Genomic DNA, 21,718 nt, shown 5'->3' on the forward strand with positions numbered 1-21,718 from the left:
CTTTTTACTCTTGATATTATAACAGTCATTCCTGTATTATTTTTGTACTTTTTTTGTTTTTGTACGTTATTTCCCCCACATGGAATGGTATTAGCGTACGGTACTGCTAAAAGAACGAAAGAAAGGGGGAAAAAACACGAAAAGACTTGAGAAAGAGAGAGAGAGAGAGGCTGAATGCAAAAAAATTTACAATAATTCACACACACATTTTCTTGTAGACTTAAGTAGAGTTTTTATTATTATTATTATTATTATTATTATTATTATTATTATTATTATTATTATTATTATTATTATTATTATTATTATTTTTACTTTGTTCCTTTTGTGCTGCTGAATCTGCTGTTTTCTACTGCTATTAGTGGTATTGTTATTTGTAATTGTACTCATGATGATGGTATTGGTGACTGTGTGTTTGTTTGTTTGTTTTTTCTTTTTTTGTATTCTTCTCGTGTAGATGATGAGTCACTTTTTGGTAGCTTTATTACTTTAGTTTTGTTTTTTTCATAGTACGCTTGTAGTTTCCTTTCTCTTTGCCTTGAGAGTAAATGCATACATATATATATATATATATATATAAACGGTGATTGAGATGTATTATTGACCTATATTTCATGTATATTCGGTGACATTCGTACTTTTTTTTTGTTACTTTTTTTTCTGTAGAAGAAAGGAAAGAAAATAAGCAGATACACCCACAAATATATTTATATTTATTTATTGGTATTTATATTCAACACGCAAACATTATTCACCCGGTAGAGAGAGAATAATTTTCTTTCTGTTCTTTTAACTCACGTGTATTACATTAGGGAAGTCGTACTAACTTACACACACACATACACCGGAGACAAGTATAGTATTATTGAGAAGCTGAATAAATCCAAACAAACAAAGGAAAAAAAATAAAGGATTCCAATAAACTTGCATAAACCCAAAGCAATGGTGGTCCTTTCCTTTATGGAAAAGGTACGGGATCAGGCATCGCGGCTGCTCCCAAATGATTACATGGAAACCGTAGAAGAAGCCACTTTACCACACTTAATGGTACCCGAACGAGAAACTCTAATGTATCTCTGCGACTGTGTCAATCGATCTAACGATGCTATTGTCGATATTGTACGTGCCATTCGCCGCCGCATTACCGATAATGATGCCAAAGTGCAATATCTCACGGTATTACTATTAAACGCCCTTGTCCGTCATTGTGTGATTGCCTTTCATATTGAATTAGCCTCGCAAAAGGGATTATTGCGGGATTTACAGAATATTGCGATTCGTTATCCCTGCGTAACAGAACGAGAACAATTGGCCAAAGATGCGGCGTTGGAACTTATATTAAATTTATCCATTTGGTTCACTGGACACCGGGATGGGCGATTGTACATTCTCGCATCTCTTTCCGATGATGTACGGATGGAGGCGGGGGCAAATGCGTTTGAAAATATTCATCCCGATACAAATACGCGAATAGAAGCACTGAAGATAAGACGTCAATCATCACGACAACAACAACAACAACAACAGCAACAATCACAACTACAGCAATCAACGGCTCCTATTGTAAATGCGATTGGTGTTAATTTCCCAACCGATGAACAACTCGCCGCTATGGTGGAATGCTGCACGACGTTTGCGGAGTATATGAATAATGCTAATGTAAAGGGGGATGGATCTATTGAAGTGGATGATGTTATTCTTGAGTTCCGGAAAAAGATATCCTCCGATCATGCTAAATTATCATTACTGCTTGGATCGGATTTAAAACTGACGAATCGTGATGTACTGACTGATATCTCTAATAGTCAAACGACGCTCCTTCAACGTTTGCAAAATGGAGCAAAATCGGATTCCACCAAAACAACTCTTCCTCCTCCTCAAAGACAACAACAAGAAAAACAAAAAGTTGTAACACCTACTCAACAACAAGAAAGTGAAATGGCCGCACCAGCCGCAGTCCAAATGCCGCCTATTTCAAGAGTTGAGCCCACAGAGACGCAAGGAGCCACAAATAACGTGATAGATGATTTATTTGAGACAGCAGCAGCAACAATAACAACAACAACAGCGGGAAAAGCCACCGCTCCTTCCTCGAATGGAACAGAGGAAGTGGTACAATCATCCGGAGATCAGGAAACAATAGAGCAACAACCACAAGAAGAAAAAGAAAATGAAAATCAACAAACACAAGGAGAGCCAACAGGACAGCAGAATGAGCAGTCACCCTCAGCAGAGGATGACTTCGATGCCTTTTTGGAAGGAAGATCTAGTTGATATATATATATATATATTTCCTATTTGCAAACAAAGCAAAAAGTCAGAGAGGCATGTATGTGGTATCTTTTGTTATTACCAAACGTTCTCTCTGTGAGAACCCCTAGTATTACGGTAAATATTTTTTTTTTTCGATACACTCTGTCTTTGAATTTGCTTATGCTGACATTTACGATTTCCCACCTTAAGTTTTCACTAGCATTGCTCTTTCCCATTTCGTACAGTTTACGGGAACGATCTTATGATGTAATCCTTTATCTTGTGTTACTGAATGATCGCGAAGAAAAAGGAGAAGAAAAGAAAAAAGACTTTTTTTTACATATGCTCGTTTTGTCTTTTCTTTATTGTAAGTTTAGATATCTCATGTATTTGATGCTCTTGGTTAACTACATGTATTATTATTTTTTCTATGCTTCTTTCTATGTTGACTATGTTCTTTTTTTATGATTGTTTTTTTTCAGAAATACATATAGATTTGAGGGATCTTTTTTATTTATTTTAGAATATTTGATCTTAATATTGCCATTTACTATCACTAAACGAAACTATAAAGGAATTATTCCTCACCCTTTATTTCATATAAAACACACAAACACACATACACACACAACGACGACAACAACAATAATAAGAAAACAATACTACTAGCAATATGTTTCCTGAAACCTTCACAAATCTAGTTAACACAGTGGAACAGTATGCAAAAAAAGGTTCGTACGAATATCGTTGGCGGCTTAACGCTATTGAGGGAAGTGTTCCTGACAATTGTCTTAACGGGTATCCATTTGCCACACCAGCCGGTGTCGGTGTGCGTCTTGCCTATAGAAAGGGAAATCTCGCCGTAACTGCAGATCTCAATTCTAACCCAGAGGCTACATGGCGTGATTTCCTTCCAAGCATACTATGGAAAACGTTGACAAAGGACCAAAAACATTTATTTCAATTGCGTCTAGCAGAACCACCAGAAGGAATTAGAGAAGAAACAGTTGGAGAAAAAATGGTACCTAGTTTCGCCTATACTTTACTTCATCCATCTTTTACCTTTACCAGTGAGTCGCAATTTTTGGACGGCTTTAATTCTATAATTACGGCTACCACACGTCTTAGTTCAAGAGATCAGATTGGTGTTAGTACAATATACGATCCAAGTCGCACTGGTGTGAAAGACTACACATTTGCCTTTTCCCGTGTTGGCTGTAATGCAGTGAAGGGAGGGGATATAGTTGCCAAGTACAATGCTATACATGGGATTGCGTTGCATATGCGTATTCCAGTGAACCGCTTTGCAAGTGCTGTAATTGTGGCGGAAAAGTCCCGTTTTATTGTTGGTGCTGATTCTCGCTCATCCTGTGGGGCACAAATGATGATGAATGTGAATCTTGTTAATGAGGAAGCTACATTAAGTATTGTTAAGAATTTGGTTGATATGTGGAAGATCACTATGAGTTATTCTACACTACTGCGCGGGGGTGTTGCTGCAGTACCTAAGTTTGGTATTGTCTTCTCTTCTCAAGACAGTAGTTAAATTGAGAAGAATAGCAGGAAGTGTGTATATACAGATATGTTTATAGTGAAAAAGTGACATTCTAGGAAGGAACAATGGAGTTTTGAAATTCAGAATATCCTTCCCACGTAGTAGGTGTATATTTCTCCGACAAGCGATTATCTTTTCTATAAGCTATATATATATATATATATATATATATATATATATAGTATTTATGGTTGGAAACAACTAATTGGGGGAAACGATAAGTTTTTTTTATTTTTTAGACAACGCACTCTGAAAATAGATCGAAACCTCTCTATTGCCCCCCTATATTCCCATATTTCTTTTTCTGCTGGTGTTTAACATAGTTAATCTCTTTTCAAATGACTTTAAAATGATATTTTCCCTGGGCTAAGAAAAAAAAAAAAAAACAATAGTATCTATCAATTGGGCTCCCACGACACGGGTAAATTCAATTTTTGCTGTGTGGGGTTGTTTCCACCACCTTGTATTAAATTTTTATTTTTCCTTGAGAAGACAAAGATGGAAGTGGTAGATGCCTCATAAAAAATATGATCGTACTGTTCTCCAATTTTCTCTATCACAGATTCTGCATTTATGGGAATTTCGTAGGGGTGAAAACACAGGAAGTGGAGGAACAAGAAAAAAAATAATCCAGAACGGAGAGGAGTGAAAGTATAAGATTAGGTTGTATATATACATATATATATAATATGTATATATTTGTGCGCGTGTGTGGACGAAATTATAATGATGAATATTAATAATATCAGGAAACAAGACGCAGCTGCATCTCCTGTGACTTTATTACACCAAAAATATGGTGATATGAAAGAAGTAGAAATAGCAAAAGAGAAAAGTACTACCCAAGAAAGTAAAGAAGAAAAGGATAAGTCGTTTTTAAGCACTATTGATCATGATACAAATGCACTAATGGTACGAATAAAGTGTGTTGAAAGGAATAATCGTGTTTTGACTGACAATGTCAACACTCTAAAATCTGTTGTAAATCAATTGGCTGCTCAGCTAGATTTGGCAAACAATCAACTAGCACTGTATACAGGGACGGAGGAACTACGCAAGTTGCGGAATTGTGTTAACCAAGAAGAGTCTCATAATAACAAAAGTGAAACTTCAAATTTGAGTGAATATAACGATCGCATCGCTTCTCTGCATAAGGCATTAAGGGAAAGAGACGCAATGATCATGACACTCCGTCATGAGATGGTTATACAAAGTACAAACGCAGATAAACTTTTGCGGGCTGAACTAAAAGAGAAGGACAAAGTTATCCTACGCCTAATGGAACAGAATGAGGAGTTACGCCGGATTATAAATGCCAAAAAAAATATATAACCCCCTTGAGAAAAGACACGAGATTTGTATACTAATACACAATATCCCTTCATATATTTCCCTCCTTTCCTTTCCTTAAACAAATTGAAAAATTTTCCCAATACCTCTTACCATAATATTCACAAATTCTAGTTCTTGGGAAATTGAACTGCCATATTTGCTATTTTTCTTTCGTTTTTACGAGATTAATGTCTCTATTGTGCCCCAATAAACATTATTCACGAAAACGAAACAGAAAGCAACTATTACATCTCTGTATTTCATCCATTTTACATGCACTGTTTACACACGTAAACAAATTAAAAAATATGTGAGAAGTAACACGTACGTAGGAGGGTTTTGCACGCCGACGTATGCTCGAAGGCGGTGACTTATTCCATGGCTGTGTTATACTAGTACTGTTTATTCTTTTCTTTTTTCTTTTATTCCCTTTTCACCACCTGAACACAGTTCTACTCACGTACCCAAGGTCAAACTACTTGCGATGACATCCGTGGAATCCGGCGCTAAGGTTCTCCGCATGAAGGAGAGCGACGTGCAGAAGCTTGTCGCTATGCACTGCCACCTTGGCACGAAGAACCGCAGCAATGCCATGAAGAAGTACATCCACAGCCGCACCAAGGACGGCACGAACATCATCGACATCCACATGACGTGGGAGAAGCTGATCCTCGCCGCTCGCGTCATCGCGGCTGTGGAGAACCCACAGGACGTCACCGTGTGCTCCACGCGTCTCTTTGGACAGCGCGCCGTGTTCAAGTTCTCGCAGCTCGTCGGCACATCATTCCTCGCTGGCCGCTTCATCCCTGGTACATTCACCAACCAGATCCAGAAGAAGTTCATGCAGCCACGCGTGCTGCTGGTCACGGACCCACGCACGGACCACCAGGCCCTCCGTGAGGCCAGCCTTGTGAACATTCCCGTGATCGCCTTCTGCGACACCGACGCCCCGCTGGAGTTCGTCGACATCGCGATCCCGTGCAACAACCGCGGCCGCTACTCCATCAGCATGATGTACTGGCTGCTGGCTCGTGAGGTGCTGCGCCTGCGCGGCACAATCCCCCGCAGCGTGCCATGGGACGTGAAGGTCGATCTCTTCTTCTACCGCGACCCCGAAGAGGCCCTCAAGCACGAGGAGGCCAACCAGATCGCCGACCCGGTCGCCGAGGTGGACGAGGGCTTCGGCTGGGTGGAGCGCGACAACAACGCCTGGGAGCAGTGAGCAGATGCAGCTGCATGGCGTGAGGAACAATAACTCTTTCCTTCGTTTTTTGTTTTATTTCGCAACTCTGAGGAGAGGCCCCGCGCATTCGACGGTGTGATATCTTGACAATGCCTGTCTCGTCCTCACATAATACATTGTTTGCATGCCCTGGCATACTGGGGTTGGAGGCGGCGGTCTGTCGCCCTCGCATATCTGTTCACACATTTCTCTTGTTTCCCTTGTCTCTATATCCTCTTTCTTTCGTTCCTCTCTCTCTCCCATTTCATGGATCTAGACTCATATAGAGAGATAGATGTAGCGACAGCATGATGCATGGCTATAGGCTTGTGTTCGTCTGCTTCTCTTGATGTTAGCATTGGGTAAGCATTTCATGTGGTAGTATGGATTTCCTGTGCTTTTGACTGTCGGCAGAGTTGATGCTGTGGAACTGCTGCTGGATGTGCCGTATGTGTGTGTGTGTGTCATCTCTTCCAATTGGCTGTGAGTCCGCTGCTGGAAAACATTGGTTACTTTAATGGTTTTGCCGTTTCATCAGTCATGAGAATTGGACGTGTGTCTGGGTGAAGATCTCCCCATTACGAGGGGTTCTTTTCCAACACGTTGTTTTCGAGTGCAGCAAAGCGAAGAGATGTAGGAAGCAAGAATGCCAAAGACTCATTGGTGTCTGAGTTTATGAGAGCTTATGTTTGTGTTTGGGTGGGGTGGGGGAAGTCCACCTGTTGGTGGAGGTCTCCATCCCTTTGTTTGTGTGCACATAGCTCTATTTGGTTTGCTGACTCTTATTTGTTGGGGGTTGTGTTTTGGAAACCGGTGTATTTCTCCTTACAACAGTCAATGGTGTGCAGCCAGCGGAAGCAGCGGGCCCCCATCAACACACTGCCAGCATCGTGAGGCCTATCGGGGGTGAACTATTCACTGGTTGTGGTCCTATTGCAGGCGTTTTGATGCAGAAGTACCTGTTCTCGACAGACTGCGGAAGTGTTGGGAGACATGGTTTCACTGCTGTTGTAAGAAAACATGTGTGGGAAGGGTGTGGGAGAGACTTGGGGAGCATTACCATCCTATGGAGGTTGGCAAGACCGAAGAAGCTGTTACACCAAGATGTGACCATGATTCATTTGGGGCACGAACGGTGAGGGGCCGTCTGCCGGACAATATGTCGGTGGAGGAACTTCGATGAGTGCGCGTTATTGTGTGGTGTTTATGGCAGTCCCAGATTTGTGGTGATCTCGCCTGATTAGACACGGACGGGTGACTGAGGTGTTTCCTCGTCGGTGTTTATGGATGCACTAATGTGCCTGTTTCCTCTCGAGTATGGTATATATTCCTTTCTAAAAGGACTTTTTGTTGGTTGGTGTGTCGGTGGTGCTTTCCTGTGATGAGTGGGGTGGAGGTGGAACGACATGCATGAGAAGGAGGGCCAAGGGTGTAACGAGTAAGACTTTGTAATTCCTTGTGTTTGTAAGGTGCTTGATGTGGTGTTTGGGGTGAGGCTACTGATGTACGGCCGAAAGAGTGTGATCTTGTGTTGTGTGAGTTTGCAGTCGTTTCTTAGGTGTGGTCGCTTGGTGTGCGGAAAGAGGGGTGTGAACTCATGTGATTGTGTTTTGTTTCTTATTGGCCTTCCTTTTTTTTTCTTTGTTTGGGGTATTATCTTTTTCCTGGTTTGGTTCTTCTTCTGTGTCTGGTGTTTCTGTGAAGTGAGTAGATCATTTGAGCGTTAGGTGAGATGCTGCGGCGGACGCTCGCCTGGTACGTAGCGTCCGAGGCGATTGGGCAGGCACACCCCGATGTTCTCTGGGGCCACATGGAGGGGCGCTACGCGGGGCCCGGATGGGTGAGTTGGATCAAACAGCTGCCGGTGGAGACGCTCACGATGCAGGGCGGCACCTCCATGACAAACATGAACGACCGCACTGGTGTGATTACAGACCCGGAGGATCCGAGGCACCCCATCGCACTCATTCAGTGGGGCCCGATGAACCACTACGATGGTGCCTTCATGCAGCTCTCCTATGGGGACTATGGTCCCATTTCCAAGGGATCTCGACTCATGCAGGTCTTGTACGACAGCTACCTGGAGCCGTTCTCAATGAACCGCGTGTGTGCCCAGCTCTACTTTTACCAGAAGGTGCCGAACAACTATCATGCTTCTGTGGAGGCCTCGGTAGAGTACATTGGACAGACGGCGTCGCTGATTGGGCAGGTGGTGGTTGGCGTGGGCTCTGTAATTATGGAGGGTGTCACGGTGAAGGGGGACACGAACTGTGTGTACATTGCTGAGGGTGTGCAGGTGATGGAAAACACGTGCATTGTGAGTGATGCCCCTACAGACCTCCTGGCATACCAGCGCCATGAGGCCATCAACCCCTATCAGCAGTGGGACGGCATGAATGGTGTCTGTCGCATCATGCAGAATACGATCATTGAGCCAAACTGCTTTCTAGACAGCTGCTCTATTGGCCCCTTCAATCGCATAGGTCACAACACAAAGATCATGAAGGGTGTGACCACGGGCACAATGGTGCACATTCTCCCTGGTAGCGTTGTCACTGCAGACACCAAGATTGGCGATGGAGAGCTGTGGGGAGGTGCACCGGCGGTTAAACTTGGCAAGGTGAGCAAATTTGAGTGGAAACGCCCCTACTACGCCTCTCTGCTGCACAAGGAGTGTGTACTGGAGTCCTACCGCAACATGTCCCGCTATGGAGACCAGGTGGTTCACTTTCAGAACCAGATGGGCAAGCTGGATACACTCATGGTGGAATTCGACGAGGACTTGCCACCAGCAGTGCGGGCAAAGGTGAAGGACTTCATCCAAGGGCGTGAGCCATTCCACCACATGCTGACACGCATCACACAGGGCTGGTCCCCTGCTAACCGCCCTGACGACAAGAACTACAATCTTTGTCCTCCGCTACCTAGTGTAAAGCTCTTCGCGGAGCACAACAATGATTCCTCCGATAGCAAGCTTCACGGAACGTACATGGATATCACCAATATATTTAACGACTTCCGCTGGTAGTGGTGCGGTTTGGGAACTGTAGAAACGGGTAGATGAGAAGCAGGTGCAGAACGCACACATATGCTGGGACTGAGATGGGATGGGATAGTATGGGGTGTGGGGAGTGGATATTTTTTGGGTGTCTGGGTATGTAGTACTGCTGTCATGGAGTGCATATATGTGACCATCACTAGAGGGTGGTGTGGTGAGGTAGCGCATGTGTGTGTGTGTGTTGTGAGTATATAGGTCAAGTGTGATAATTCAAGTAGTTGGGGAACTGTGGTAGTTTAAATAGACGGCGTGTAGATTAATCTGCTGAGAACGCTGCATGAGCTAGATGCCTAAGGTGAGAGGAGATGGTGGATAACGATGATGATGTTGCCCACAAGAGGCCTGGTGTGTTGGGGAGGCGCTGTTGCTGTCTGCGGTGCGTTTGTCTCTTTCGTGTGGGGTGACTCGCAAACACTTACAGCCTAGCAGCCACTCACTCACATATCTGTCATCTCATGCGTACTCAGTGCGGTGTAGTGGGGGGAGGGGGTTTGCTCGTAATCTGTACCCCTCCCTTTTCAGTTTAGTGACGAAATTGGTTTCCCTGTTGGCCATGCAGTTGTGTGGATGCCGTGTGGAAGTGTTGTTTGTGATCTGGCCGGGGTCATGCATGCTTGCTCTCTTATTTCCTTTTTCTTTCTTTCGTTTTCTTTTTTTCTCTACGTTCTCGTGACTGCGATGGTCGTAGCGTGGATTTGCTTGTAGGGGCGGTGGATGGAGTTTCGCACCGTGGACCAGCGCCTCAAGCTATTGCACGGGCAGCACGACGTCTCAGAACGACTGGACGAGTTGCAGGACGCTGTGGCGCTGCTGCGGCAACGTCAGGAGCAGCAGGGGGCGCAATGGCAAGCTGTTTCCGCAGAGCAGCGGCAGCACTGCAGCGACTTGGCGTCCATGTACCAGCAGTTGCAAGAACTCCTCGCTGGCGGCTGGGAAGGCGATGAGAACGCGCGTATGCCGCGATGTGCTGGTGCTGTCGCGAAGGCGGTTACGGCACCGTTAACGACAATGCAGACAATGCATGACGCTCTCAGCAGTGAGTTGCGTGACGTGCTATTGAACTTTAGACAACACATTGAGCGCCACACGGCGGCGACAAACCAGAGGCTCGAAGACATGCAGAAGAGTATCGACCGTATAGAGGGCACTGTGGAGGGCAATAGAGATCGCCTTACACGGCAGGAGGAGTGTATCGCGCGACTCGAGCAGCAACAGCTGCAGCTGCAGCAACGTGTGTCCTCCACACCATTGCTTGAGGATGTACAGCAGCTGCAGCGCACTCTGGGGGAGCAGCTGGGGTCGGTACGGGAGGAGTTGGCTGCGGCCGTGCAGCGCCAGCGCGATGGCGTTGAAGAGAGGCTCGCGAGTCACAAGGCGCAGTGTAGCGGAGAGCAAAGTGTGCTTCGCCGCGAGGCGCTTCAGTCTATAGATGAGGCCGTGCGGCAACTGCGGGAGGAGCTGGATGCCGTGCGACGCAACGTGGAGGCGCAGACGGCATACACTGATGCCACCCTGCGTGTCTCCGAGGAGCGGACCAGGTGTCACATAGAGGAGACTCTGAATAGTCACGTGAAGCAGACCTGTGAACAGATCCACGCTGTGCACAGTGAGCTTAGCGGCAAGCACCTGGAACTTGTGGAGGACACGATGGAGGCGGTTGAGAAGATTGCCCAGGTGGCTGACGGCCTGCCGGGAAAGGTGACGCTACTGCAGGAAGACGTTGCCTCCATACACGAGACTCTCCGGCGACACGGCGAGGTGCTGAATGAGCAGTGTCTGCAGGGCTCGCTGCAGGGGGCGTTTGATGAGGTGAAGGATTGGCTGCAAGACCTCGAACGACGCGTGCCTAGTCGTGGGGAGCTTGATGAAGTGTTGGCCGGAGTCGACGATAGGCTTGCGGCGCTGAGGCGCGAGTTCATCATCCGCGGTCCTGTCGAGGAACTTCCGCCGGGGACTGCGGAGGATGCTGAGGGAAACGCTGGTGCTGGACCGAAGTAGGATCTTGGGACGCAGCCTCCTGGTGCAACAGCTGGTTTCTCCTTCTTTTTTTTTCCTTCTTCCACTTTTTCTTTGTGTATTTCTGTTTGGGTATCCTTTGATCTGGATTTATATGTTGCGTCTCTGTGTTGTTCCCTCTTTCTGTTTTGTGTCGTAGCCTTTAGAGAATAAAGGATTGATATTTATAGGGAGCGCCAGTTGTGACAGTTGTAGGAGCGCTGGGTAGTGAGAATGGCGTCTGCGAAGCTGGAAGAGGTGACCGTCTCGGATGGCGTGCTGGCCAACCTGGAGCACGACTTCAACGAGGCGATGCGGGCCCTTGAGGGGCATGAGAGCTTTGGTCGCTTTCGTGCCGAGTACGAGAAGCTGCACCGTGCACTCAAGAAGAGTCACGAGTCGGAGAAGCGTCTGGTGCGGCATTGTCAGCAGCTGACGCAGGAGCTCATGAGCAACGCTGCGAAGATGCAGGCGGCGGTGAAGCTGTCGCAGGGCGACCACAGCACTATTGAGGCCCTCAAGAAGGAGATCGAGAAGGCATGGCGCATGGTGGACGCCGCCAACGAGAAGGACGCACGCGCCAAGGACACGATAAAGAAGTTGCGGGAAGAGGTGTCCTCGCTGCAGGAGATGATAGATAACGGCACCGCCCTCACCTCCACGCAGACCGCAACGCTGGAGGAGTTGAAGCTAGAGAAGAAGCGGATACAGATTGAGTACGATGAGCTGGTGAAGCAAATGGAGAGCCTCACACGGGAAATACATGATGTGGGGGGCAAGAGAAAGGAGATCGAGACGGAGATGCTGGAGCAACAGGAGGAGCTGCGCCGCCTTTCCGACCGCGAGCAGACGGTACAACAGGAGTACGATAAGGAGGTGAAGGCACGCGAACGGGCTGATGTGCAGGTGCGGGAGCTGCTTCTACTTGTGCAGCAGCGCGGCAAGGAGCTCAAGGCGTATGAGCAGCTTGAGGAAGGCCTCACCTCCGGGGTGAACGCACTGCGGTCGCAGCTGCAGGAGGACCAGGCCAAGCGGCAGTCGCTGGCTCATAAGCTGGAAACGGCGGAGAGGCAGCTATTTCACACGCAGCAGTCGTACGATGATGCGCTGGACACGACAGAGGTACTGAACGAACGTCACCGCGAGGTTCTGAGGGAGATAGCGGAGGCGGAGAAGAAGGCAGTAGAGCTCCGCGCGGAGGAGCAGCGGACACATCGTGTGCGGGATAACGACTTCAAGGAGCTGCGACGCCTGTTGCAGCAGAACGATGACATACGGAAGGACCATGAGAACCTGAAGCACCAGAAGGCGACAATAGGAAAACGCATCGATGCGGCGCGGAGGGAAAGGGAGAACCTGCGACGCGCACACGAGATGCTGCTGAAGGAGCAGGAGACACTGAAGAAGCAAAGTGAGCGGGAGCGGGAGAAGATGCGGCTCATTGAGAGTGTCATTGCGAACGAGGTGGAGAGCCAGCAGGAGATTGAGGCCGCCATTGAGCGGGAAAGGGAGGTGAATGCGCGACTGCGGCAGACGGTGACGCGGCTGGAGGCGGAACGAGAGAAGTACGTGCAAGAGGTGTCGCAGGTGACGATGCAGCAGGCCACAGCGCAGGAGGAGCTGAAGATCGCCACCGTCACCTGCGAAGAGACGCAGAAATTAATAGAGGAGAGCGAACAGAAGCTGAAGAAGCAGCAGAGCATTTACGAGCAGGTGCGGACGGAGCGAAATCTCTACGCTAAGAAGCTCATAGAGTCTCAGGATGAGGTGGTGGAGCTGCGGCAGAACTTCCGCATGATGGACCACCAGATCCGCCAGCTGAAGGACGAACTCTCGATGAAGGAGAAGAAGTTGCAGGAGGAGACAAGCGGGCAGAAGATGGCCAAGGACAAGCTTACGAAGATGCGCAAGCTCGTTAACGAGCGCACCGCCCTCCTTGACGACACCCACCAGGCGTGCGAAAACATCAGCCAGCAGATTAAGCAGCTCGTGAAGGTGATCAACCAATGTGATAGGGAGCTCAGCGAGCAGCAGCAGCAGTTCCTGAAGGTGAGTGGGGAGCGGGATCACCTGGGTGTGCAGCTGATACGACGCAATGACGAGCTCGCGCTCTTGTACGAGAAGGTGCGGGCGCAGCAGGAGATGCTGAGTCAGGGCGAGACCGCGTGCCGTGCACGGCAGGAGGACATGCGTCTCCTGCGACTAAAGATGGAGGACCTGAAGCGGCAGTCCATGGTAGCCCACACCCGTGCGCGGCACACGGAGAAGCTGAAGGAAGACCTCAAGCAACTGCAGTACGACTTGACGGTGGAGCGCGCCAAGGTGCAGGCCCTCACCGAGGAGGCGGAGAACCCGAAGAACGCGCTGCGCTGGGAAAAGGCGGAGGGCCGGGACCCCACGCCGGAGGAGCTCGAGCGCAAGATCGCGCGTCTGCAGCGGCGCCTCATCACAAAATCAGAGGAGTGTGTGGAGACGGACATGGAGCTGCAGGAGAAGCAGCGCCTCGTGACGGAGCTGCAGAACATCCTTGCACGACAGCCGGGGCTGGAGGTGGTGCAGCGGCTGAATGTGTGCCACAAGGACCTGCAGCACGAGAGCTCCGTAATGAAGCAGAAGGCGTCGGAGCTCAACATGACGTCCACACACATAGCGGAGCTGAAGTACGAGGCTGAGCGGTTGCGGCGTGAGCTGCACGAGACAAAGCGGAAGTACTACGAAATGCGGATGAGCAACGACGAGCTCTCGCGGGGTCTCTTCGGTGACAGGGAGTCGCCCGGCACCCTGGAGGGAAAAGTCTGAGACGCAGAGGGTCTCTCCCGCATGACGATAACAATGACCGTTTTCACCCTTATCCAGCGTATATGTGGCGTTTGTGCATTCATTCATCAGTTTCTAGTATTCTCTCCCTCTCTCTCATTGCTTTGGGGCGGTGTTGCCCTCTACACCACCCAAGGATGTTAAACATGTAAAGTACATGATTATTTTAGCACTGACGCCTCTGCAGACCGCAGATGTGCATTTTTTTCCCACTTGTACGTAGGAGGGTTTTGCACGCCGACGTATGCTCGAAGGCGGTGACTTATTCCATGGCTGTGTTATACTAGTACTGTTTATTCTTTTCTTTTTTCTTTTATTCCCTTTTCACCACCTGAACACAGTTCTACTCACGTACCCAAGGTCAAACTACTTGCGATGACATCCGTGGAATCCGGCGCTAAGGTTCTCCGCATGAAGGAGAGCGACGTGCAGAAGCTTGTCGCTATGCACTGCCACCTTGGCACGAAGAACCGCAGCAATGCCATGAAGAAGTACATCCACAGCCGCACCAAGGACGGCACGAACATCATCGACATCCACATGACGTGGGAGAAGCTGATCCTCGCCGCTCGCGTCATCGCGGCTGTGGAGAACCCACAGGACGTCACCGTGTGCTCCACGCGTCTCTTTGGACAGCGCGCCGTGTTCAAGTTCTCGCAGCTCGTCGGCACATCATTCCTCGCTGGCCGCTTCATCCCTGGTACATTCACCAACCAGATCCAGAAGAAGTTCATGCAGCCACGCGTGCTGCTGGTCACGGACCCACGCACGGACCACCAGGCCCTCCGTGAGGCCAGCCTTGTGAACATTCCCGTGATCGCCTTCTGCGACACCGACGCCCCGCTGGAGTTCGTCGACATCGCGATCCCGTGCAACAACCGCGGCCGCTACTCCATCAGCATGATGTACTGGCTGCTGGCTCGTGAGGTGCTGCGCCTGCGCGGCACAATCCCCCGCAGCGTGCCATGGGACGTGAAGGTCGATCTCTTCTTCTACCGCGACCCCGAAGAGGCCCTCAAGCACGAGGAGGCCAACCAGATCGCCGACCCGGTCGCCGAGGTGGACGAGGGCTTCGGCTGGGTGGAGCGCGACAACAACGCCTGGGAGCAGTGAGCAGATGCAGCTGCATGGCGTGAGGAACAATAACTCTTTCCTTCGTTTTTTGTTTTATTTCGCAACTCTGAGGAGAGGCCCCGCGCATTCGACGGTGTGATATCTTGACAATGCCTGTCTCGTCCTCACATAATACATTGTTTGCATGCCCTGGCATACTGGGGTTGGAGGCGGCGGTCTGTCGCCCTCGCATATCTGTTCACACATTTCTCTTGTTTCCCTTGTCTCTATATCCTCTTTCTTTCGTTCCTCTCTCTCTCCCATTTCATGGATCTAGACTCATATAGAGAGATAGATGTAGCGACAGCATGATGCATGGCTATAGGCTTGTGTTCGTCTGCTTCTCTTGATGTTAGCATTGGGTAAGCATGTCATGTGGTAGTATGGATTTCCTGTGCTTTTGACTGTCGGCAGAGTTGATGCTGTGGAACTGCTGCTGGATGTGCCGTATGTGTGTGTGTGTGTCATCTCTTCCAATTGGCTGTGAGTCCGCTGCTGGAAAACATTGGTTACTTTAATGGTTTTGCCGTTTCATCAGTCATGAGAATTGGACGTGTGTCTGGGTGAAGATCTCCCCATTACGAGGGGTTCTTTTCCAACACGTTGTTTTCGAGTGCAGCAAAGCGAAGAGATGTAGGAAGCAAGAATGCCAAAGACTCATTGGTGTCTGAGTTTATGAGAGCTTATGTTTGTGTTTGGGTGGGGTGGGGGAAGTCCACCTGTTGGTGGAGGTCTCCATCCCTTTGTTTGTGTGCACATAGCTCTATTTGGTTTGCTGACTCTTATTTGTTGGGGGTTGTGTTTTGGAAACCGGTGTATTTCTCCTTACAACAGTCAATGGTGTGCAGCCAGCGGAAGCAGCGGGCCCCCATCAACACACTGCCAGCATCGTGAGGCCTATCGGGGGTGAACTATTCACTGGTTGTGGTCCTATTGCAGGCGTTTTGATGCAGAAGTACCTGTTCTCGACAGACTGCGGAAGTGTTGGGAGACATGGTTTCACTGCTGTTGTAAGAAAACATGTGTGGGAAGGGTGTGGGAGAGACTTGGGGAGCATTACCATCCTATGGAGGTTGGCAAGACCGAAGAAGCTGTTACACCAAGATGTGACCATGATTCATTTGGGGCACGAACGGTGAGGGGCCGTCTGCCGGACAATATGTCGGTGGAGGAACTTCGATGAGTGCGCGTTATTGTGTGGTGTTTATGGCAGTCCCAGATTTGTGGTGATCTCGCCTGATTAGACACGGACGGGTGACTGAGGTGTTTCCTCGTCGGTGTTTATGGATGCACTAATGTGCCTGTTTCCTCTCGAGTATGGTATATATTCCTTTCTAAAAGGACTTTTTGTTGGTTGGTGTGTCGGTGGTGCTTTCCTGTGATGAGTGGGGTGGAGGTGGAACGACATGCATGAGAAGGAGGGCCAAGGGTGTAACGAGTAAGACTTTGTAATTCCTTGTGTTTGTAAGGTGCTTGATGTGGTGTTTGGGGTGAGGCTACTGATGTACGGCCGAAAGAGTGTGATATTGTGTTGTGTGAGTTTGCAGTCGTTTCTTAGGTGTGGTCGCTTGGTGTGCGGAAAGAGGGGTGTGAACTCATGTGATTGTGTTTTGTTTCTTATTGGCTTCCCTGTTTTTTTCTGTTGTTTGTTTGTTTGTTTCTTTTCTTGTCATATTGTTCTTTTTTCTTGTTTGTATACACGTTAAATAATACATGGTGAACACATAGAGATAGGTAATTTTCTGCCTAGAATAACAAGGGCGTTTAAAACTGCTTGTGTCGAGAAATTTGGGTGGAATTCTTTTCATCCTCAGTAGTAAATAAACTGCTGTGTCTTGAGGCTTGGATTTCTGAGTCTTGGGAGTTGTGGTGGAACAGACAATTTACGATCGTAAGGTGTGTGTTCTTACTTGTATACGTTTCTAAATATAGTTTGGTGATATTGTGATAGCTTGAGTCGAATTCCTCCCAGGACATAAATTAGAAAGAAATTTTTCTCTAAAGGATATTGAGAATATATATATATATATATTATATAACCAAATAAATATATTTTTTGTGATGTGTTCTTCTTTTTTGTCGACGCTTTATCTCTTGGTTTTTGGGACCTTGTGTATGATTATGACATCTGATTTCAGTCGTCTACCGTCTACCCCGTATGTATTGGCTCGTATTGCGTCCATGTTAGGCAAGAACAGCGATTGTGAGATTTGTGGGGATGTACTTCGCACATTAGATTCCTTTCAGTATGCGCTTGCCACTCCACTTGTGCGTGCAACGGAGGGTTATGATAAACCTCAGAGTGCATTTCTGCGTGCATGTGAGGAAGATCCGAGTGGTTTTGGCTGTGATACCGCATTAGATAGGAATAGAGCAGAGAAAATAAAACGGGCCGCAGTGGTTATTTCGCGTGTGGAGCAGTACTTCACATCACAGGAACCCCGTGGAGCCGCTTTACTTCATCGTCGTTCTGATGCTTTTCTGGAGTATCTTCTAGCGGAAAAAGAACAGGAGGAGTGTACAACTTGTATGGCAGAAGATGGACGATCGCCACGATTGGTGACAAATCCACTCACGGAAGCGTTTCTTGGAAATATGTGGTTTCATTTTTTTCCAATTAATGAACGACATCAAAATTTCTGTTGGCAACATTGTGAAGGATCTCTTGCTATCTCAGATAGATTACGTTTGTGGTTTCTTCGGGCCTACGTAACATATGCCGTACGATTTCGATTATTGGCGTTACAACGTGAGTATGGGACCTTGATATCTCTCCTAGTACAGTTTCTTTTACTCTTAGCAGTACTACAGCTATACGTTGGAGATGAACGAGTGGCAATTCCAGGATATACTGGCGGAGGAAGAAGTAATATTATTAGTGGTGGCAGTAGTTTAAGTGCAGCGGCAAATGGACATGCGGAGGTGAGTGCGGCTGCTCCAGTGCTGGCGAGGGCAGGCGCACGTCGTGGTGTGTTAGCACGTGGTAAAGGAGGAGGTGGTGGCGGTGGTGGGAAAAGAGATTAATGAAGGAAGAAGGAAAGTAAATAGGAAGGAAGGAAGGAAGGAAGAAAGGTGTGTGAGAAGGAAAGAGGGGGGAAAAAAAATAGTAAATAGGTGGTATTTTTGTGGGGATGTGGTATGATGATTAATTTGGTTTTGATCAGTCTATGTTTTTTTTCCCCTCTTTCTGTCTGCGCGTGTGTGTGTCGTTGGATGAGTGAGTGTTTGTCTGATATATATATATATATATATATATATATATATATATATGTTGAGGTGAGAGTTATTGCTATTCTGAGTGAGCATATGAAGATGAATTAATTGCAATGAGCTGTGAAAAGTAGAACGGGAATCACTTCTTTGAATGACGGAAATGAAATGGATACACTTTGTGTATGAGATCCCAAATAATAATAATAATAATAATAATAATAATAATAATAATAATAATAATAATAATAATAATAATAATAATAATAATAATAATGGTACGGTGTGGTGGAATAATTCTTCTAATAAAGCAAACAACTTAATAACACTAAAGAGACTCCGATTGTGTATATCATTTTCCACCATTGTCTTGTCATTTCTCTTTTTTTCATTTTTTTCTCTCTCTTTCCCTCTCTCTCATACTGACTTTATGTGCGTATTACTTCCAACCCAGTGTGAAGAAAAAATAAAAGGGGTGGGGTGGGGAGTTTGTATTACATTCAATACATTCCCTTGATTATCTCTTTATATTTCTTTCCTATTTGTATCACAGGTATACCAGCATTATTATATGCACACACACGGACGCGCAAACACACACTCTCTTTTTTTTTCTCTATTGCTTCACGATGGCATTGTTCTGCTTCATTTCAATAAACTACATTTGTTTATTTTTTTTTTGTTGCTTATATTTTTAAGGAAGAGAGAATGGAGCAAAATGTAAAAAAGAGAAAAAAACAAACATCAATAAAATTTTTTCTAAATGTGTTTCTTTTGGCGAATGTTTTTCCTTCTGATTGTTAAAATGCGATAATGGATGAAAAATAATTGAGAAGATAAGTGTCGTTGTTTGACGTTCACCGTAATCCACGCACATCGATTTACATAAATAAATCCGATGTGTCTGTAACGAGAGAGAAAGAGAAAGGAATGGAAAGAGAAAAATTCCTTCTCAGAATTTTGTTTTTCAATTTGGTCGTGGTTGTTCTGGTGTGTCACATGCAGAGCTGTATATAGGAGAGATGATGATGTTTTTTTTTTCCTTCTTTTTGTTTTTGTTTCCATTGTTTTTTTTCTTCGATCTTTGTTGATTCTTTTTCTTTTTCTCTTTTTCCCCCTTTGTAATTTATGATATATTCTCTTCTCTTCTATTTTATTTTATTTTATTTTGGGGGGAATGGGATAATTTTAGGTGGGATGGTTATAGGGATAACCACCCATTGGTAGATACACATACAAATCCTATTCATACTCCTATTTACATCTGGAACGGTAGTGGTGTCCCACTGCCTTTATGTATTATTATTATTATTATTATTATTATTATTATTATTATTATTATAATTAGGTACTACTGGTATCACTAATAGTAACAATAATAATAAGAAACAAAAAAAAAAAAAAATAGAGGGAAAGCAATATAAAGAAAAAAAAAGGCAAATAAAACAGGAAATATGGCATCTGTACATGTACTAGTTGGTCAGTGTGGCAATCAACTTGGCAAAACATTCCTCGATGGTCTCGTCGATGAAGTACACGCCAGCAGCGATGAGGGATTTGCCGCCCAAGTCTCCTTCATGCATTTCCGCCCATCCCGATCACCCCTTCCACACCCGCGTTGTGTAATGATTGATATGGAACCCAAAGTGATCGCTTCCACGATTCAAAGTACAAATATAGATGGTGAATACAGATTACAACCACCACAGTATATGGCACGTCATTCCGGCAGTGCGAATAACTGGGCCTGTGGGTATTACACTCATGGCAGTGAGTGTCAATTTAACATCACAGAGGCATTACGGCGTGAAAGTGAGGCAAGTGGAAGTGTACGAACATTTCACGTTATACACAGTGCGGCTGGAGGAACGGGATCTGGTGTGGGTTGTCGCGTGGCTGAAATAGTTCGATTGGAGTTTCCACGGGCGTTATTACTACACACCGTTGTCTGGCCGTTTGCGAGTGGGGAGGTGGTCACACAGTGGTACAATTGTGCGTTAACAATGAGTGCATTGCGGGATACAGCAGATGCGGTGTTTATGGCACATAATGATGATTTTGTTAAAAGAAAGAATATTGTTGGGCGGCGAGGTATATTAGGGCATGCGGTAACGGAGGATGTATCATTTGAGAGTATGAATAAGGATATTACGCAATTCTTGTTGGATTTACATCTCCCACGTCAAGTGTATCGTTTACCTACAGTTAATAATCATGGTAATAATGATAGTAATAGTGATATGAGTAATAGAAAGCCATCCTCCCAGCGTGTGGGTATTACGGCAGAGATATCACGTTCTCATAATAATAATAATTGTCAGACGACAGGGATGATGTCTCTTCGTTGTGGTGATATTTCAGATATTGTGGAATCTATTGCCCTTGATCCGGCATTAAAGTTCTTTTCTGGTATTTCCATACCATCCAATAATAATAATAATAGTGGTCATTCACCCAACAACACGAACCGGAATCGTGATTATAATAGTATGACTGGATCGGATTCCCATACGATATCATGGCAGAGTGTAATGCGGGAAGCTGCTAGAAGATCATCCGAGTTGTTTACCACAAATAACGGAGTGAATACTGTTTATAGAATTACTAGTCCTAATGGGAATCAAAGTAATCATCATCATAATAACAATAACAATCCTTATTCGTATGTAGGACGTCCGTGTCTGTGGAATCTTCGCGGTGTTGGGGCCTCCAGTGAAGGACTTACAGAATTACACGATATACTCACATCTTCTTCTTCCTCTATTCATACACTACATAGTCCACCACGATTTACACTATCGAACAGAACGCCATTATCAGGAATAAGCACTCTAGTGAAACCCACAAGTATTAATGTGTGTGGTAGTAATAGTGATAGTAATAGTAATATAGGTGTTGGTAGTCCACGTGTATCACTCTTTGCCCCCTCACAAGTTGTGGGTATTCGATTGCGGGATTGTCTGCGTAGGGCAGAGCGGCTTCTTGCCGTTAACGCCTTTACACAACACTTTGAACGTCATGGTGTTAGTGCAGGTGATATGCGGGATGCTGTAGTGCGGTTGTGGGATACTGTGGCTGCATATACACCAGAAGAGATCCATAAAGAAGAGGAAGAGGAGGAAGAGGAAGAAGAAGAGGAATACTGAAGAGAGATATAGAGAGA

The 21,718-nt window shown here is 46.3% G+C and overlaps 12 protein-coding genes across 13 annotated transcripts; all 12 read left to right on the top strand.

Annotated features, from left to right (window-relative positions):
* Positions 1 to 942: 942 nt before the first annotated feature.
* LSM04_001099 (VHS domain) lies at positions 943 to 2,274 on the top strand (the record flags this gene model as incomplete). The annotated part of the gene is made up of 1 exon (XM_067334650.1): positions 943 to 2,274. One exon carries the CDS (start codon positions 943 to 945, stop codon positions 2,272 to 2,274), a length of 1,332 nt encoding a protein of 443 aa, XP_067191599.1.
* Positions 2,275 to 2,926: 652 nt separating this feature from the next.
* LSM04_001931 (uncharacterized protein) lies at positions 2,927 to 3,799 on the top strand (the record flags this gene model as incomplete). Its single annotated transcript, XM_067334651.1, has 1 exon — positions 2,927 to 3,799. The coding sequence occupies one exon, from the start codon at positions 2,927 to 2,929 to the stop codon at positions 3,797 to 3,799; it is 873 nt and encodes a 290-aa protein (XP_067191627.1).
* Positions 3,800 to 4,537: 738 nt separating this feature from the next.
* On the top strand, positions 4,538 to 5,140 carry LSM04_008623 (uncharacterized protein; the record flags this gene model as incomplete). The annotated part of the gene is made up of 1 exon (XM_067334652.1): positions 4,538 to 5,140. One exon carries the CDS (start codon positions 4,538 to 4,540, stop codon positions 5,138 to 5,140), a length of 603 nt encoding a protein of 200 aa, XP_067191829.1.
* Positions 5,141 to 5,624: 484 nt separating this feature from the next.
* LSM04_007295 lies at positions 5,625 to 6,362 on the top strand (the record flags this gene model as incomplete). 2 transcript variants are annotated; one of them, XM_067334653.1, is made up of 2 exons in its annotated part: positions 5,625 to 6,118; positions 6,177 to 6,225. In XM_067334653.1, 2 exons carry the CDS (start codon positions 5,625 to 5,627, stop codon positions 6,223 to 6,225), a joined length of 543 nt encoding a protein of 180 aa, XP_067191793.1. The 2 variants fall into 2 exon arrangements, with proteins under 2 accessions (XP_067191793.1, XP_067191794.1); XM_067334654.1 differs by having other exon boundaries at positions 5,625 to 6,362.
* An 837-nt stretch (positions 6,363 to 7,199) lies between these two features.
* On the top strand, positions 7,200 to 7,545 carry LSM04_003906 (uncharacterized protein; the record flags this gene model as incomplete). The annotated part of the gene is made up of 2 exons (XM_067334655.1): positions 7,200 to 7,252; positions 7,335 to 7,545. The coding sequence occupies 2 exons, from the start codon at positions 7,200 to 7,202 to the stop codon at positions 7,543 to 7,545; spliced, it is 264 nt and encodes an 87-aa protein (XP_067191698.1).
* A 549-nt stretch (positions 7,546 to 8,094) lies between these two features.
* On the top strand, positions 8,095 to 9,390 carry LSM04_009057 (uncharacterized protein; the record flags this gene model as incomplete). Its single annotated transcript, XM_067334656.1, has 1 exon — positions 8,095 to 9,390. The coding sequence occupies one exon, from the start codon at positions 8,095 to 8,097 to the stop codon at positions 9,388 to 9,390; it is 1,296 nt and encodes a 431-aa protein (XP_067191840.1).
* A 744-nt stretch (positions 9,391 to 10,134) lies between these two features.
* Positions 10,135 to 11,418, top strand: LSM04_005430 (uncharacterized protein; the record flags this gene model as incomplete). The annotated part of the gene is made up of 1 exon (XM_067334658.1): positions 10,135 to 11,418. One exon carries the CDS (start codon positions 10,135 to 10,137, stop codon positions 11,416 to 11,418), a length of 1,284 nt encoding a protein of 427 aa, XP_067191743.1.
* A 231-nt stretch (positions 11,419 to 11,649) lies between these two features.
* On the top strand, positions 11,650 to 14,214 carry LSM04_007405 (uncharacterized protein; the record flags this gene model as incomplete). The annotated part of the gene is made up of 1 exon (XM_067334659.1): positions 11,650 to 14,214. One exon carries the CDS (start codon positions 11,650 to 11,652, stop codon positions 14,212 to 14,214), a length of 2,565 nt encoding a protein of 854 aa, XP_067191798.1.
* Positions 14,215 to 14,607: 393 nt separating this feature from the next.
* Positions 14,608 to 15,345, top strand: LSM04_003662 (Ribosomal protein S2; the record flags this gene model as incomplete). The annotated part of the gene is made up of 1 exon (XM_067334660.1): positions 14,608 to 15,345. The coding sequence occupies one exon, from the start codon at positions 14,608 to 14,610 to the stop codon at positions 15,343 to 15,345; it is 738 nt and encodes a 245-aa protein (XP_067191688.1).
* Positions 15,346 to 16,182: 837 nt separating this feature from the next.
* LSM04_002298 (uncharacterized protein) lies at positions 16,183 to 16,528 on the top strand (the record flags this gene model as incomplete). Its single annotated transcript, XM_067334661.1, has 2 exons — positions 16,183 to 16,235; positions 16,318 to 16,528. 2 exons carry the CDS (start codon positions 16,183 to 16,185, stop codon positions 16,526 to 16,528), a joined length of 264 nt encoding a protein of 87 aa, XP_067191640.1.
* A 932-nt stretch (positions 16,529 to 17,460) lies between these two features.
* LSM04_000854 (uncharacterized protein) lies at positions 17,461 to 18,369 on the top strand (the record flags this gene model as incomplete). Its single annotated transcript, XM_067334662.1, has 1 exon — positions 17,461 to 18,369. The coding sequence occupies one exon, from the start codon at positions 17,461 to 17,463 to the stop codon at positions 18,367 to 18,369; it is 909 nt and encodes a 302-aa protein (XP_067191591.1).
* A 1,640-nt stretch (positions 18,370 to 20,009) lies between these two features.
* Positions 20,010 to 21,701, top strand: LSM04_000555 (Tubulin/FtsZ; the record flags this gene model as incomplete). The annotated part of the gene is made up of 1 exon (XM_067334663.1): positions 20,010 to 21,701. One exon carries the CDS (start codon positions 20,010 to 20,012, stop codon positions 21,699 to 21,701), a length of 1,692 nt encoding a protein of 563 aa, XP_067191586.1.
* Positions 21,702 to 21,718: the final 17 nt, after the last annotated feature.

This window comes from Trypanosoma melophagium, assembly GCF_022059095.1.
Source record: "Trypanosoma melophagium isolate St. Kilda chromosome Unknown ctg22segment0, whole genome shotgun sequence".
NCBI classification, from domain to species: domain Eukaryota; phylum Euglenozoa; class Kinetoplastea; order Trypanosomatida; family Trypanosomatidae; genus Trypanosoma; species Trypanosoma melophagium.